The following is a 15,363-nucleotide window of genomic DNA, read 5'->3' as shown; positions in this document are numbered from 1 at the left end:
CTGTGGATTGCTGTGGGTCATTGATGTGTCCTTCCTGCTGGAGACCAGGTGGGCTGGGAACAATTAATGCCCAAGGACTGGAGAGGTCTCCCAGTTAAATTTGGAGGAGGCTGTGTTTGGAAGGCTTCTCCTCCCCAAGAGCTTGGTGGCTTTCCTTACAGAGTAGCTGCTCAGGGGTGTGGGGAAAGGAGCAATTGCAAGAATTTCTGTACACAGTTCTTAGGACACATTTGTGTCCATTGGGTTCCTGGAGCCCTCACTACCTTCTAGAATATAGGAGGTAGCAGGTTGCCTTAATTCAGCCCTTTGTGTGCAGACATTATTTTGGTTCTTAATTATAAGTAGTTCCATACATATTTTTCCAGCAGGATTCTTGCCTCATTCTGTGAGTAATTATTCCATTTCTTTTTATCTTCCTCTTTCATTACATTGCCCGAGGCTTTGTCTAATACAATCCAAAGCTTTCACTGAATGAAGAATTATTTATTTTCTCATGGGCATTTCCGTGGTGCTCTGTGTTCTGTTTGTGTTGCACAGACACTTGAAGAACGTACCTTGGCAGCACGGTCTGAAATCAGCTGCTGCTCCTGTCCCCGTGTTCAGGGCAGGCTGATGCACAGTGTGTGCTGCTGGAGAAGGGCTGCTCCCCTGCCAGGGGGCTTCCCTGCCTCTGCTGGTTTTCACACACCTTCAAGACTCAAGGAGTATTATATATTTCCTCTTTCTGTTTCCATTCTGTCATGTTAGTTCATCACCCATCCTTTAGGTTTCCTTCCTCCCTCATCACCTGATCTTGAAAAATCCTTTCTGTGGACTGTGGGAAAAGGATGAGCTGGCTCTTTCATTTTTCCATGGATCTCTGTTGGCTTCTGCATGGGAAGATTGTGTCCTCCATGTCTTTGATGCTGATATTCTGCAATTTGTGGAGATGATTGAAAAGTTCCTTTGTGCATTGTTGTTACTTTGGTTATGCATTTTGGTTATCTGCTGGGAGTTGAGGTGGTACAGTGGTATAAGAAGTTGTAAAGAAGCACTATGAAAACAAGGAAAGCTCCAGTCCACCACAACTTCCCTGGAGATGGGTGGAACAATAAATCCCGGGCGAGGGGAGTTTACTCTGTATCCGTAGTGTTTCATTAAATAGCATGAGCTCAGGCTGGATTTCTGTGGCTGTTTCAATGTCCCACATGGTTTCAGGGCACATTATTGCAACAGTCCCTGGCTGCACATGAAGGTCCCCTCCTGTCCCCTGGCAGGACCTTGGCTCCACAGTGCTCCTCTGGTTTGCTGCTGGGCTTCTGCACTGCAGTCCCTGAGGCACCCAGAGCCACAGCAGGACAGACAGGGGCTGGCACACCTGGCTGTCCCCTGACTTGGGATGTGGGACAGAGCACAGGGGTGTCAGACAGTCTGCAAGCTTTTCCTGCAGGTGGTTCTTTTCCAAAAGACTTGATATGGGGGGAAAACAGCATTTTAATTGAAATCCTGGAAACAGGCTCCACACATAGAGAGGGGTTTGGGTGGCCGGTCTGAGCTGCATTATCAGCACAAAACCCAGGAGTGCGTTGCATCAGAGCCTCCTCAGAGAGCCCTCGTTCTCCTGGCTGCCAGACAAAGCAAAACTTCACTGGTATGGAGAGTCCTAGCCTGGCTCTGTGTTAAGGAAAGCCCTCCTCAATCACTCAGCAGCTGCACAATTACAATATGGACAACAGATTTCGATCTTCCTGTCTTTCCAGGTTCCCCCCAGACCTTCTGATTACATAATTTACTTTTTATCCAGTGTTTTTCCACTTTCCCAGGCTGCTCTAGTTCACCTGAGTGTTCACAGCTTAGCAATTCACACTGAACTGATTATTTTCAAGTAGATGTACAAAATATGTTATAAAGGTCCGGGCAGTGGCATTGTGAGGCCTGCTTATGGTTGCTGTCTTCAGTTGTTTTTTCCCCTTTTGTTTTCCTGACCCTGGAAGAGATGAGGCTCCCTGAATTCCTCAGCTCCTGCCTATCCCAGCACTGAGAAAGGAGTGGGCTGGAAGCCCTGAGCCTCTTCCTTGGTGATGTTGCTGCATCCTGGCACAAATTTTTTTTTTCTTTTTTCATCACTCCATCCTACTGCTGTCCATACAGTCCTTTGCAGGCAAAAGTTCAGCTTTTCTGCCACGTTTCTCCAGGGATGACAGCATCCATGGAAATATGAAATGACACAACTTGATGCTTTCCTGAGGATCAGAATGTCCCTAGTCCAAGCTTTGGTTCAGTTGCAAGAGGAGTTCAACCATTCCCAGTCTCTTTGCTGCTCCACAGGAGCTGCTGGGTGAGGCTGGCTGTGGGTGACATCCCTCACATCTGGGCTGGTTGTATGAGAGGTCACTCTGTGTGAAGTTGTTGGTTCCTGTTGGTGAGAGGTGCACAGGTGAGCAGCAGAGGTGCCCTTGCAGGGCTGTTGTGGGTCCTGTGGTGGAACCACAGCCGGGCAGGAGCGTGCAGGGCTGAGGGCAGCACTTTACAGGCCAGTAGGAAATGTACTCTCATGGTGCTTTGGTTTTAGCACTCTAATTAGTAGGATCGATACTCACGCTCCTGTGCGCATCTCCACGTACAGCAGCGCTCGCGCCTGTGTCTCCCAGGAGAGATTTCAGGGTTCTGGAAGATTCTCTGCAGTTGAAGTTGCCCAAGAGTGGATTTCCTGTGCTGGCAAGTCTTTGCAGTGCAATTGTGGGAGAAGAGAAGGTTGGATGCTGTAGGTGAGTGCCCAAGTACAGCCACACCTCTTACTTTCCCCCTCTCGTGGCTGCTCAGCGAGTGTGCAGCAACCCAGGTGTGCAAGGGATACCTGTGCTACTGCAGTTAAGTTCTACAGCTGGAGAACAGCATCTCTGGTTGTTCCCTCACCTCCCTTGGCATCTCCTCCCTCGGCAGGTCTTCAGCCAGCATCCCACCCTATTTCCTCTGCACTGGGAGGGGTTGGTCGGCATAACTGGGCCGGTGCTGGCTCCCCATGGACTTCGTCCGTCCTCGAAACGTGGGAAGGAAGTCTTCCACGGGAGGAGTCTGAGTGACTGTCCCCAGACAGGTTTGCATCTTCGGGCATCTCTTCCAAGGAAGGATTAATTAGTCCTTGCAGGTCTGTTGCACAATTGAAAAGGCGTGAGGGATGTGATTACAAGTTCAGCCTTTCTTGGCGCTTGCTTTCTGTTCACCTCTGTTGTTCTCTGTCCACAGACCCCATGGGACTGTGGGTGTGCAGGGCTGCTGCTCATCACAGGCAGCACAAACAATGCCCTCGTTAGGAGCTGCTCTAAGACCCTGTGAAGAAGTTGGCTGCTGGAGCCAAGCAGTGGCTGGGACTGTGCCTCCCCCTGGGCTTTAGCCCCTCCTCATTAAGCAGGTCCGGGCTATTGATTGGGAGCTTGTGTTTGGAAGAGTCTTACTTACTCTATGCATTATCTTGACAGATTGATCAGACCTGATTGAGAACCTCTTAAAGGAACGAACAGCTGTAATGGGAAAGTTGGACTCTGTCATCCGTTAGGATGATTCTGGGAGCGAGAAGAACGAGGCTGACATCTTGGAGCAATTGTATTTACAATTAACATGGCTGAAAACGATTGCCTCTATTGATCCCCCCTTCCTGCAATTACAGCCCCATTGTTTACATTCCAGCACTTCAGTTATAAAAAGGAAATTCAATAATTATTGCATTATTTAAAGTTAAAGTGCCACAGAGTTTGCTGGCTATGCTTGCTGGCTGATTTAACGTTCAGTAAAATCCATGCTGAGCTCTCCATCCTCAGGCTGAGCAATATTTGGCTTTTAATGAGACTTCAAGGGCTGGTGGAGCAAACCCCATTTGCTGGGTCATTTTTGGGTTTGTGGAGGAATCCAAAACCTTGCAGCGTGGCTAGCACCAGCTGCACGGCTAACAAGGAGAGCATCTGTGGCATTCACTGATTGCCAGGCACGGCTGGAGGGCTCAGAAAATACAGATGTGGTGGGGTATAGGGATGGGCTGTTAATGGAGGCAGTTGTGGCTGTTCTTCAGTCCTTTCCATGGGATTTGGGGACTTGGATTGGTACCTCAACCTCTGTGGCAGGAGGGAGTGCTACATTTCCAGCCTGTAAGTAAGAAAGGACCAGAGAGCAGTCACCACAAGCTCAGCTGCAGAAACTCAGGGGCAAACGAGCCCGAACCCCACCGCTGGCACTGCACCACGGAGGCAGGAGGCTGGAGGAGGGAAGGGTTGGTAACACTGCTCCTTTGGAAGCAGTAACCAATTCAGGATGTTGGTTGGATATGAAAGAGCAGAAGTCCAGCTTTTGAACTTGCTGGTTGCAGAATCAATTTCCCCCCTCCCAGGAGCACGGGGGGAGGCTGTTGGCGCTGCAGCTCTCCCAGCGCAGGCAGCGTGTCCCGCTGCGGCCGCCGCCGCTCCCCGGCTCCAGGAAATTCCAGCTGGGGCTGCAGGTGTGAAAGGAAAGCAAGATGGATTGGCCAGCCCTGACTTTTATGGAGTACTTGGAACAGACCAGGATCAGACAGCTGCATCCACATGACTTCCATTAAAAATTCAGATTCTTCTCTTGCAGTGCTGTGTGATTTATCTCGTGCAGCACATCAGAGGCACACAGGGGCCAAGAGATGCTCACAAGGCCTCGGAGGTCTGCAGCGGGGTCAGGTCGCTTTCTGTGCTGACCCACAGCCTCCCTCCAGCTCCACTGTAAGGGTCACCTTCTGTCCCTCCCCGGGGGTGTACGGTCCTCACTGGCACCTGGAGTGTTTCCTACCAAGCCTGTGGCTAATTACCCCTGTCTGAGCTTACCCCGGGGAAGAGTCAGTCCCTGGGTATTCTCCTGCACTGCAGATCTGCTGGCAGGGCTGAGGTGGTTCCAGCAGCTCCTGAGCTCGGGTCAGTGTCTCCACTGAGAACTCCCTGGCTCCGTGTGCTGGTTCTGGTCACTGGGGCTGCTCAGACATCGGTGCTTGTAGGAGCCAGCACAGTGCACCTCTGTGCTGCTGCTTCTTTCCGTGGCATTTGTGACCTTCCAGCAGATTTTTGGCTCCTTCTTCCCCAGCTGCATCTGTCAGTTCTTTGAAATCACTGCTAACTTTACCCATCCTAATGGAGCTGAGTGCTGAGTTCAGAGGTAGGGAAAGTGTTACACATGGAGAAAAGCTTTGCCAAAGATGTTGAAGTCTGACAACTCTATTTTCAAGAGTCTCCGGGTAGTGGCGTTTGTTTTCGTGGCAGGGTGTCCTTGACGTGAGAGGACTCGGAAGTGATGTGGAGCAGGTTTGTGCAGGCTGTCTGTCAGTGACACACACAGCACCTGGCTGCACAGAATGGTCAGAGTGGTGAGGAAGAGGACTGTGCAAGCAGGAGGGTGGGGAGCTGGCTGGGGCTGTGTCTGACAGCTTTGTGCAGCCCTGGAGTGCTGTTGGCTGAGGATCTGCAGGGCTGCAGCCAGCGGTGCTGTCACAGCCTGAGTGGCACATCGCTCCTTTTGTTCCTGCTGCTTTGCTGCAGTTGTGTAGTTTTTATGAGCTTATTTTTCCACTTTGGGTTCTGGCCCCCAGTCCTGTTACCTCAGCTGCTTTTCCTGCCCTGAGAGACCCAGATGTGTGCAGGTGAGCTCACTGGGCAGCTGGGGACAGCTGCCTGTCCTTGGGGCAGTGACAGAGTTTCTCCTGCTGGTTGTCCTGTCAAAGTCTGCAGAAGAAGGGGCCATCCTCGAGCCTGGAGAGAGTTTTCTCACATGTTCTACTGCTTTTGTAGCATGGACACCTGAGGCTGGTGATGGGGTGTTCCCCCTCACGGTGCAAACCAAGGACTTGAGAGGTTCCCTGTGAGCCTGGGCTTGTCCTGAGCAGCATTCAGGGCCCTCCAAAGGGAAAGCTTTGTGCCAGTTAAGCCTGCATAGGAACTGGGCCCTTTTCTATTGAATAATAAACGTCCAAACCAAAAGATAGTTCGAAGTGTTGTTGCATCTGCCTGGTGGGTTGAAGGTTCAGGTCAGATGCCCCCCAGAACAGCAGCTGAGCTGTTTAACATGGCAGAGAGGGACTGGTGCTCCTGGCAGTGCTTTGGGGGGGTTCTGTCCTGTCACCATTGGAATCATGCTCATTGCACCATGGCTGAATACACGTCATACAGAAGAGATTTTGAACAGATAGTAGTTTAACATCTTTTAAAATTTATAAGATTTTTTTAACATTTAAAATACGCAGAAAAGCTTAGAAATCAGATGGTAAATATGAACTGCAGGAACGGCTACAGGGGTGCTCAGGAGAGTTTATTACTTGTGTAACAGCAGCACCTCGGGGTCTCAGTTCTCAGTACTAGAGATTCGCTCCAAGGAACATTGTGTGGTATGTGGCATGGGCTGGAGAGGGGGTGATACAATGTCATGTTCAATTCCATGATTATGGTTAAGTACTGTGGGTGAGGCAGCGTAAGATGGGGAAAGGAGAGATGGTAAAATAAACAAGTTTGAGGTATGTGAAGGATGGAGGGAGAGAAACAAGGACTGTAGTGTCATTCCTTACTTTGTTTAAAAATCAGATTTCCATAGTCGTACCCTGTGAGCATTTCCTGCTTAGCAGAAGAAAGCAGTTGTGGGGCTGAGCAGGTCTGGTGGGACCAGCCCGGCCACCCCGGGGCCAGGGCAGGGCTGGGGCACCCTGAGGGGCAGCTGGCACAGAGCCGGGGCAGAGGAGGGAGGCGAGGCCCCTGAGCAGGACCCTCCTGTGCGAATCACTGGGGACACAGCTCCCTGCCCGGGGGCCAGGCTGGGTTTGGGTGTGTGGGAATGGGTGCCCGGAGCCTGCGGTGCTCAGCCGCAGTTGGTTCCGTACAGGAACACCCGTGTCCCCCGGGGAGCTGCACTCGTGAGCCGTATGGTTTCCATCAGAGCGCTCCTCCCTCTGTTTCTGATTTAAAGTGTAGCTTTGACTCACCCTGATCAATATTTTGCATGCCATGCGTGAAGAACCAGATGTTGGAAGTTTCCTATTGTGGAGAGGGAGGGGGCAAACACCCCTCAGACTCACAGAAATCAATGTTTTCTGACAGAACTTGGTTGGTTTTCCTTGGAACAATATATTCTTTTGATTTTCAAGTTGATTTGTCTTCTAACAAGGTTCTGGTTTAGTATTTTGAATTTGTTTCCTGTGATACGGATAAATTCTCACAAGGGGGAAGTTTAACAGTGTGATGGGCAATAACTACACATACTTGGACAACATTTCATCTCCTCCAGCAGCTCACGGCTTGGCCCTCATGTCTTCTTTCTCTGGACTGCCCCTTTTCCCCGCTGGAGGATGGGTTGAATCGGGTGCCTGCGATGCTGTGCCCAGGCTGGTGGCACCCTCAGCCTGACTCCTCCAGCACAGTAGGCAGGTGAGGCTGACCCCAGCACAGGAGACGTTTGAGAGGAAGCAAAAGAAGACCGTAAAATAAGACACATTTATTAAACTGTTTAAAATAAATGTTTTCCTAAAACCCCCTTTTAAATGAGAGCAGTGCAGATTGTGCCTCTGGTTCCACAGAGACCATGTCCTTAATATTTCCTTGAACCCGTGACCGGATTTTTCTCTAATTGCTCTCTGGGGGTTTTTCTCTGGCTCCGCGCAGAAGCTGCTGCTGAGCCCGTGGGCACTTCCCGAGCTCGGTGCAGGGTTTGTGGGATTGGGATGGGGCCTCCCCGCTGTGCCTGGCCAGGACAGGGCTGGTGTGGCTGCTGGAGCCAGGGCCTGGCCTGCAGCACCACGGGCCAGGGAGGTTGTGGCAGGGCTCAGGGCAGAGCCAGGCTGGCGAGGCTGCGCCATCGGAGATGGGCACGCGACTCCTGTGGCGGGCTCGCTGACCTTTCATGCCTTAAAGCCATTTTTCTGGCTCAGGAAGAGGGTAACGCATGCAAACAATAGAAATGAGATGAGGAAGAAGTTCTTATAAGGCAAAACAGGAAAAAAATCTTTTGAGGGCACCAGTGGGATTAGTGCCCTCGTGGATTCTTCAAATATTACAGTGAATTTAATTAAATACATCGTGATCCCAGAAGAGGCTAGTCTAATTAGCCAGATCTCGAATACATTTATTCTCTTTCCTCACTCTTCCAATCAGAAGCTTCAGCATCAGCTCATATCCTATTTTTAATCATTCCTAGACTCAGAGGGCTCTCCTTCCTCCATGTGAGCAAGGCACACAGCGCTGGGTAATATGTGTCTTTAATCTTATCTCAGCTGTAACTGAGATAATAAGCATCAGAATTTTTTACCAGAAGGTCCTGGCTGCACGTAGGCAATATTTTTGATTGACAAACCCCAAGATCGTGTCCAAATCACTATACTTGTGCCTCAGGCCAAGTGTGTGGTGAGGAAAGAGTTCCATGAGATGGCACAAAGACTCAGGGAGGTCTTGGGGGTTGGATGGGAGGAGCTGGCAGGGAGTACTGCACAGCTGAACTGTTAGGTGTGGGGTGGAAACACCAAAGGCCTTCACTGAGGGATCTCTTGTTGTTTCACCTTGGTATTAATTTTTTCTCAACTAGTGACACGCCCTGACTGTGGAATTGGGGAAGTTCCTGTGACGTCCCACTGCCCAAGAGGAACAGACAGCAGCTGTGCCATGGCAGCCAGCATGGCTGTGCAGGGTGAATTCTCCCCTCTGCTTCTAAGAAATTATTTCCATGTTTGTGGGATCCATGACAGGAAATGGCTGCTTGTTTCCCCAGAGGCACAGACCTCTGATCCAGGGGATTGATAGGTTTTGCCAAATGACTGTGGTATGATAATCCAGAATTAGCTGTATTGGCTGTGACCGCACATCTTGGGAGGGGACAGGGTTTTTCCAGGTGTTGGCCTCTCTCGGTGGTACCTGGCTGCACCCTCACCTTTGGCTTTCCAGCTGAGGTCTCTGTCACTGCCATCTTACAGGCCAGGCTGCTGCTTCCTTCCTGAGCCAAGGGAGTAAAACCTGGCTGCCAGAGGGTGGAGAGCTGGATGATGGACAGGATGGCTTTGTACTCTGCTTCCATACACTGTGTCCAGGATCTCTCTATCTAATGGGTTTGTTGTGTTCTAGGGTTGCTTTGGTTTTACTCTTCCTGGCTTTCCATGAGAATTTACCAAATATAAGATTGTTATGCAGTTGGATCCCCTCCCAGAACAAGCTTTGAGTGTGAAGGAATGAGCCCTGAGTGTGTTGTGAGCATGTATCACTGCTGAGTCTGGTGCTTTCCCTCACTCAGGGAGATGATGTTGTCTGTGTCCATCTGTGACTTGTGCCCATTTTGGTGTGTTTTGGTTTTCATGCTCTTCAGCAGGAGAGTGTGTAATACCCTGAGAATAAACAGGTGTTGTCTCACTGCATCTGTGTTAAAGTGTGGCTCCTTAACTAATTCCCAGGAGGCTTTTATCAATTTACAGTGGACTAACCCAGGAGACCGGGGGTGATAAAGGACATTGACATTCCTCTGCTTCGTTCTCCACAGCACCTGCAGCACCACGAGAGCGGGGTGGAAGGTGAAAGCTGCTACTACCACTGCGTCCTCTGTAACTACTCCACCAAGGCCAAGCTGAACCTCATCCAGCACGTGCGCTCCATGAAACACCAGCGGAGTGAAAGCCTCCGGAAGCTACAGCGCCTCCAGAAAGGTCTTCCTGAAGAGGAGGAGGACCTGGGACAGATCTTCACCATACGCAAGTGTCCAGCTGCCGAGGCCGGTGAGTGCTGCTGCCTTGGCGTGAGCGGGGCGGGCGCTGCAGGGGTGGGCAAGTGGCGTCAGACCCACTGTGCTGTTGAACGACAAACTTGGTGGTGCTCCTTTTCTCCTCCTTGCTGTGGGCTGGTGCAGTTTATCAGTGATAATTACAGGAATCCCACCTGCCTGAGGTGGGGTTTGGGGTGTTGAGGTGTGTGTGTTGGTTCAGGTTGTCTTAAACCCTGGAATATTGTATGAGCAACTAAAGATACTATCATGTCTGGACAGCTCAACAAACCAGGGCACCAGGAGATGTTTTGCAGTGAGTCAAGTGATGCCCTCAGCACCAGCATAAGCTGTGCCAGCTTGGCACTGATTTCTGGTACTTCAGCCACTCTGGACTGGGAGAAGGAGCTGGGCAAAAGGGGTGGGCAGGACATGCGAGTTTTCCATGTCTGTTCTCCATGTCTCTTGATAAGGTAAATAAAGTGAAGGGCTTGCATGAAACATTTGCTCACGCAGGTCATAGGACAGGGATTGCAGCTGCAAATCCAGCAAGATTTAGTGTGCCTAAAAGGAGCAGTTAGGCTGGATGGAGCAGAGATGGTACTTTGTTTAGTCATGTAAAGGGTTGAGACGTTTTTAATGTTCTGAGAAATCCAGATCTCCTGAAGCCCTCTTTGGAGGGGAGGAGAAACATCCTGGGTCAGCTGGTTTGGGTGCTGTCAAGGTGCTACGGTGCTGGAGCTGGGGTGTGCCAGCAAAAGCCTTCACAAAATACCCTTAGAGCTTCAAGCAGGACTTTTCTCTATGACTGCTGTGAAAATGGGTGAATCCTACAAATAACCACTCTGGGGAACTGGAGTGAATGCACATGGAAACCAGGAAGGTGATCTTGGCTGAAAGGGCTGAGAAGGGACAGCAGCAGCAGCAGCTGAGAGAGAACGTGTGGGATTTTCAGAAATTCCCTTGAATTCACATCTGGGTCTCATTGCTGTTGTGCCTGTGAGTAATGAGAATGTGAAATAAACCCAGAATACCCCAAGAGTGAGACAGGAGATTTTTCATTAAGAGTTAAATTCAGTCTTGTGGAAAAAAGTGGCCAATCTGTGACCTTGGCGGCCCAGCTGAGTGGAGAGCATGGAACAGGCTTCCCAAAGGTCACAGTGGCAGCGAGAGCGCGGTGCTGCCACAGCAGCCCGGAGCTTTCAAAAGGGTTCTTCGGGCAGGGCTGGGTTGTGAGCTGCTGAAATGCAAAATGAGCAGAGAGGGGAAGCCATCCGTGCCCTTTGTGATAGACAGAACAACCTTGAAAACCTTATTTGCTCTAGAAATTTCTGTTTGCCTTGTCTTTCACTGTACAAACCTTATCTTTCCCATCTGGCCACCCAGATTAGGACATGGCAGGTACTTGGAGGGCAGGAGCTGACTGGCTGGGAGGGAAAGCTGTTTAGTGACCATTTAAAAAAAATGTAATATTTTTGAAATAAAAGTCCTGACAAGTCACTGAAAGGAAAGCTTGATTTACACATATTTTAATTTCCTTTAATCTTGTTGGTTCTTCAACAAAAACTGACAGCAAACAAGACACAATTTCTTGATCATATTTTATTTCAAAGGCTGTGAATACAAGCAAGGATATTGTATGCAGAAGGCAAAGGAGGTATCTTGGGTCGGTTAAGCTGAGATACTTAATTTCAAACATTCCTTGAGCCCATTGTTGAGCTGGTTGAAGTGGGACACCTCACTGGCCTGCTGGGCCAGGCATCCCTGCAGGGATGGGAGTCAGGTTTGGGTGAGAAGCTGCTGTAACCCCAAGGGGGAGAGGGGGTGTTCCCATTCCCACTCATCCTGATCCCATTACATCCCACAGGTGTGGGGACGCTCAGCTGCAGGGCACAGGACAGTGGGAGTCTGTGCCCTGTGTCTCCTCCTGCTCTCTAACAGCATCCCTCCTGTGTCCCCATCAAGGTTTTTATTGTTGTTTTCTGACCACTGGGTGGACTTTTCCCTACTGCCTTTTCATAAGGTGTCTCTGTGGTATTAGATATCAGGCTCAGACACTTTGACAGACACTTGTCCATGACACTTCCCTGCTCTGTGACACATCTCTGCTGGGGCACAAAGGGACGGTGACTTTTTTTGTTGCTTTGCTGCAGTCCAGGTGCAGTGGTCTGTTCTGTCCTGCGGCCTCATCTGATGCAGTGGAGTTGCCCTGTTCCCCTCCTGCTCCATCCCATTGCTGTGCACAGTGCTGGGGTTGAACGCTGTGTGTACCTGCTCTGTGTGTACCTGCTCTGTGTGTACCTGCTCTGTGTGTACCTGCTCTGTGTGTACCTCCTCGCTGCTGTGTGCAAGCATGTAAGAGAGCAGTGCTGTCTGGAGACGGTGAGGAGATATTTGCTTGTGTAGATGCATCTCAATCTGTTGGAAGAGAGCTCTGATCACACCTTAATTAGTCCTCTAACAATCTGCAAAGGTCAGTGCCAATTGCCTGTTCATTTACATTTGTAATTGTGATGGTTCTTGATTGCACATTAGTTGCAACTCACTCCCTCCCACCCTGCAGAAGCACAGGCAGCCTGAGCAGCCGCTCCAGGGACACGGGGACGTTTGTCCCTGCCTGTGCCAGCCCCTCAGCCCTCCCCAAAAACTGGGTGTCTTTTGGGGAAGAGCTTTAGGATCTGACCTTCACTTCCAGTAAAGGGATGACAAAGTTGTTGGCAGGGAAATTATATGGACATCAGACAGGAAACCCAATCCTCCTTGAACTGGATAATTAAAGACAATTAAACTTTTCTGCTTGCTTTGAGAAGTGTGCTCATTACGCAGGGATGGGGGGAACGGCTGGAAGTTAAGCTGTTTTGTTGATCAGAGAGAACACAGCTTCAGGGAAGGGGGTATTGTCCTCTCAGGGTATTTTTGGACATCTCTTGCTGTGGTATCTGGGCTGCTGCCGCTGCAGATGGCAGCCCCTTGCTGCAGCAGCATCTGTGTAATGTTACCCATAAGCTAATTGATTTTTAATGGTGAGGGTTTAGAGAAGAAAAAAGTGAAGAAAGAGTGACCATAATAAAAACCAAAACGTTCTCAAGATGTTGGATGAATGCACTTACAGCTCATTAGATAATGACAGAAACAAATGTGAAACAACCTGCATGGAATTTTCATTCTGACTTTGGAAGTGTTTCTTTCATCCCAGAAGGCCTCAAGCACCACACCCCTCTCTGCAGCTCGGGCAGCCGTGCACAGGGTCATTGGCCAGAGCAGGATTTGTGCTCTGTGTCCAGCACACGGTGCCCCTGCTCTCCCCATCGCATTCCTCTCCATGTGCCCCCGTGTAGGTGGGGCTGTTGGGCCCCCACTGCTCAGCCTGTGTCCCCCTGGGCAAGTGCTGGTCACACTTAACGTGTTTCCTCCTTTACCTGTTTCTCCTGACTCCTCCTGTTTTCCATCTCTACTCTCCCTTTCCATAGTGTTTTTGTGTGGGAGGAGCAGGAGGCCTTTGCCCATTCTCCCCACTGTTTGGGACAGACATCCTTTAGGTGTCTGTCAGGTGTCCATGCTCCTTGCCTGCACCAGCCTCTCCCCACCTCACTGCAGAGGACAGTCCCTGTGGTGCCGTGCTGTCCCAGCAATCCTTCTCATTGCTGCCAGATCCTTGGCAATCATCTCCTTCCAGCACAGGGTTCTTGTTGGGGCCCTTGCAGGAGGAGCAGGGCTGGTGCTCTGGCAGCCCTTGCTGGACACCAAATGCTGTGACCAGCCCCTTTGTCCTGGTAGTTCGGGGGGCTGGGGAGGTCACATCTGCCCCTGTGCCCAGCCTTGCTGGAGCCCCCTCTGCCAGCCACAGCAGGGGACCAGCTCCAACATTCCCTGCTCCAAACAGGTGGATCACAGTTACTTTGAGGAATACCTTTACTGCAGAACTCTGCTCTGAGAACCCCTAGAAAGGTGCTGGCTCCTTGGAAGGGGGGGCATGCCTCAGAGCCCCTGCTTTCCCCCTCTCTCTGCCCCGCAGGCTGAGCTGCACTGTTTGTCCACATCTCCCTCTTGTTTCAGAGTTTGACCTTTTGAAGGGTTGGGAGCTGCAGACTGAAATCAGGATGTGAATCTTTAATGAAACCGAGTATGTAAACAGAGCTGTGGTACAGCCAAAGCAGTGTTCAGATGAGAAAACCCCACGTGGTTTAAAAATAGTAGTTCCCAACCTCAGAATCACAGCTCAGCCTGACTCTGTCTGTGTCACCTGGAGACAGCAGGGTGTTCATGTGGTTGCTGCACCTCTGTGCACGGAGCCTTGTGAAACACCGTGCTCCTCCCTCTCACAAGCAGTTCTGTGGCTGCCCCAGGGCTGCGAAGGCATCACCAGCAGGGGGACAGGAGCAGGTCCCTTGTGCCTGGGAGCCTGTTTGGTCAGGGTATGGCTTGCAGTGTGAGGTTTCTCTCAAAAGGGAGTCTTGATGCCAGCCCAGTCAGTTCCAAACTTGGCAGTCCTGCAGCATGTCCTAATAACTCATCTGCTTCCTCGAGACTGAGGCACTGCTCTCTGGTCCCCTCTCTACTGTCCAGGCTCTCCAGTTCTTCTCTTCCCTCCGTGGCCATTTCCTGCTTAGGGAACTGTCACCAGCCCATCTGTAAAATGAAGCAAATGGTGAAGAAAAGGGGAGGGCATCTTCCACAAAAGCCTCCTGTGAGGGAGCCATCAGGTTATTTTCCCACCTTTAAGAGTGGGCGACCATGTAAGGCATTTTTCCTTCGCCATCATCAAGCATGGAGTAATTATTAATGGAGTTTGTTACAGCAGGGGTGTGAGATGTGCCTTTGGGGTCCATTTTTCATGAAAGCAGACTCTTTGCTTCCAGTAGAACTTTAAGACTTTTGAAGTAAAAGTTGGTGGTGACAAATTACATTTCTCCCCGCTTAAAATAAATTTAGTGGGATCTGATGTCCTCCACTTGGTCTCCATTAAAGACAGTGTGGTCATTCTTAACAACGCCTGTCGGTCTCCAGCTTCTGCTGGAGGTAATGGAGGGTTTCAGAAAGAAATCACCAGTTTGCTTTGTAATCTCTCTCCAGTTTTTCATGGGACTCGATTTCACACAGCAATTAAAAACGTACCAAAGCAGATCAACTGTGTGGTGCCTGCAGGAAAAGAGCACACGGAGTCCATGCTACAGCATCTGCCAGTCAAAGCCACTCTGCAGCTCTGGCGCTGCTGATGATGCTGCACTTACATGTCTGAAACGTGTGGCCCTTGCAGAGGGCTGGGAAGTAATTTCCAGGCTTGTCTTTGATTGACACATTTAATAATCTGCCAACCCATGTTACAGCCTGATCTCCTGTGTGCAAACACCAAGTGCTGCCCAGCTTCATCCCCATCTCTTGGGCTTTTTACCTCTCACTCTCCAAAACTTGATACTGCCTTTTCCGTATGTGATCTCTAATCCCTGAGGGCAGCAGCCTGCACAGCTTTGTTTCCAAAGTGTTGCATGTAAATGCAGCCAAGCCATCAGTATGTGCAGGGTCAGAGCTGGGCAAGCAGCACGGGGGCGTTGGGGACCCTGTCAGGTGCACCCGGCCTCTCCGGGGCCGTGTCCTGCAGCTGGGGGTGTGCAGCAGCTCTGTTGTCACAGGTGGAAATCCCTTCCTGTCATCTCC

The 15,363-nt window shown here is 50.5% G+C and overlaps 1 protein-coding gene across 4 annotated transcripts in view; it reads left to right on the top strand.

Annotated features, from left to right (window-relative positions):
* Positions 1-15,363, top strand: part of ZFHX3 (zinc finger homeobox 3) — a 123,003-nt gene that overhangs the window by 58,510 nt on the left and 49,130 nt on the right. For all 4 annotated transcript variants that reach the window (XM_088062106.1, XM_088062104.1, XM_014260511.2 and 1 more), the window contains exon 4: positions 9,493-9,724. In XM_088062106.1, the coding sequence (XP_087918232.1) occupies positions 9,493-9,724 (232 nt within the window). The remainder of the gene's footprint in view (positions 1-9,492; positions 9,725-15,363) is intronic.

This window comes from Pseudopodoces humilis, chromosome 14 (genome assembly GCF_049639895.1).
Source record: "Pseudopodoces humilis isolate 2021_Gansu_Grassland_sample_001 chromosome 14, ASM4963989v1, whole genome shotgun sequence".
Classification (NCBI taxonomy): domain Eukaryota; kingdom Metazoa; phylum Chordata; class Aves; order Passeriformes; family Paridae; genus Pseudopodoces; species Pseudopodoces humilis.
The sequence above is the reverse complement of the archived record's forward strand: the minus strand, read 5'-3'. Positions and strand labels throughout refer to the sequence as shown.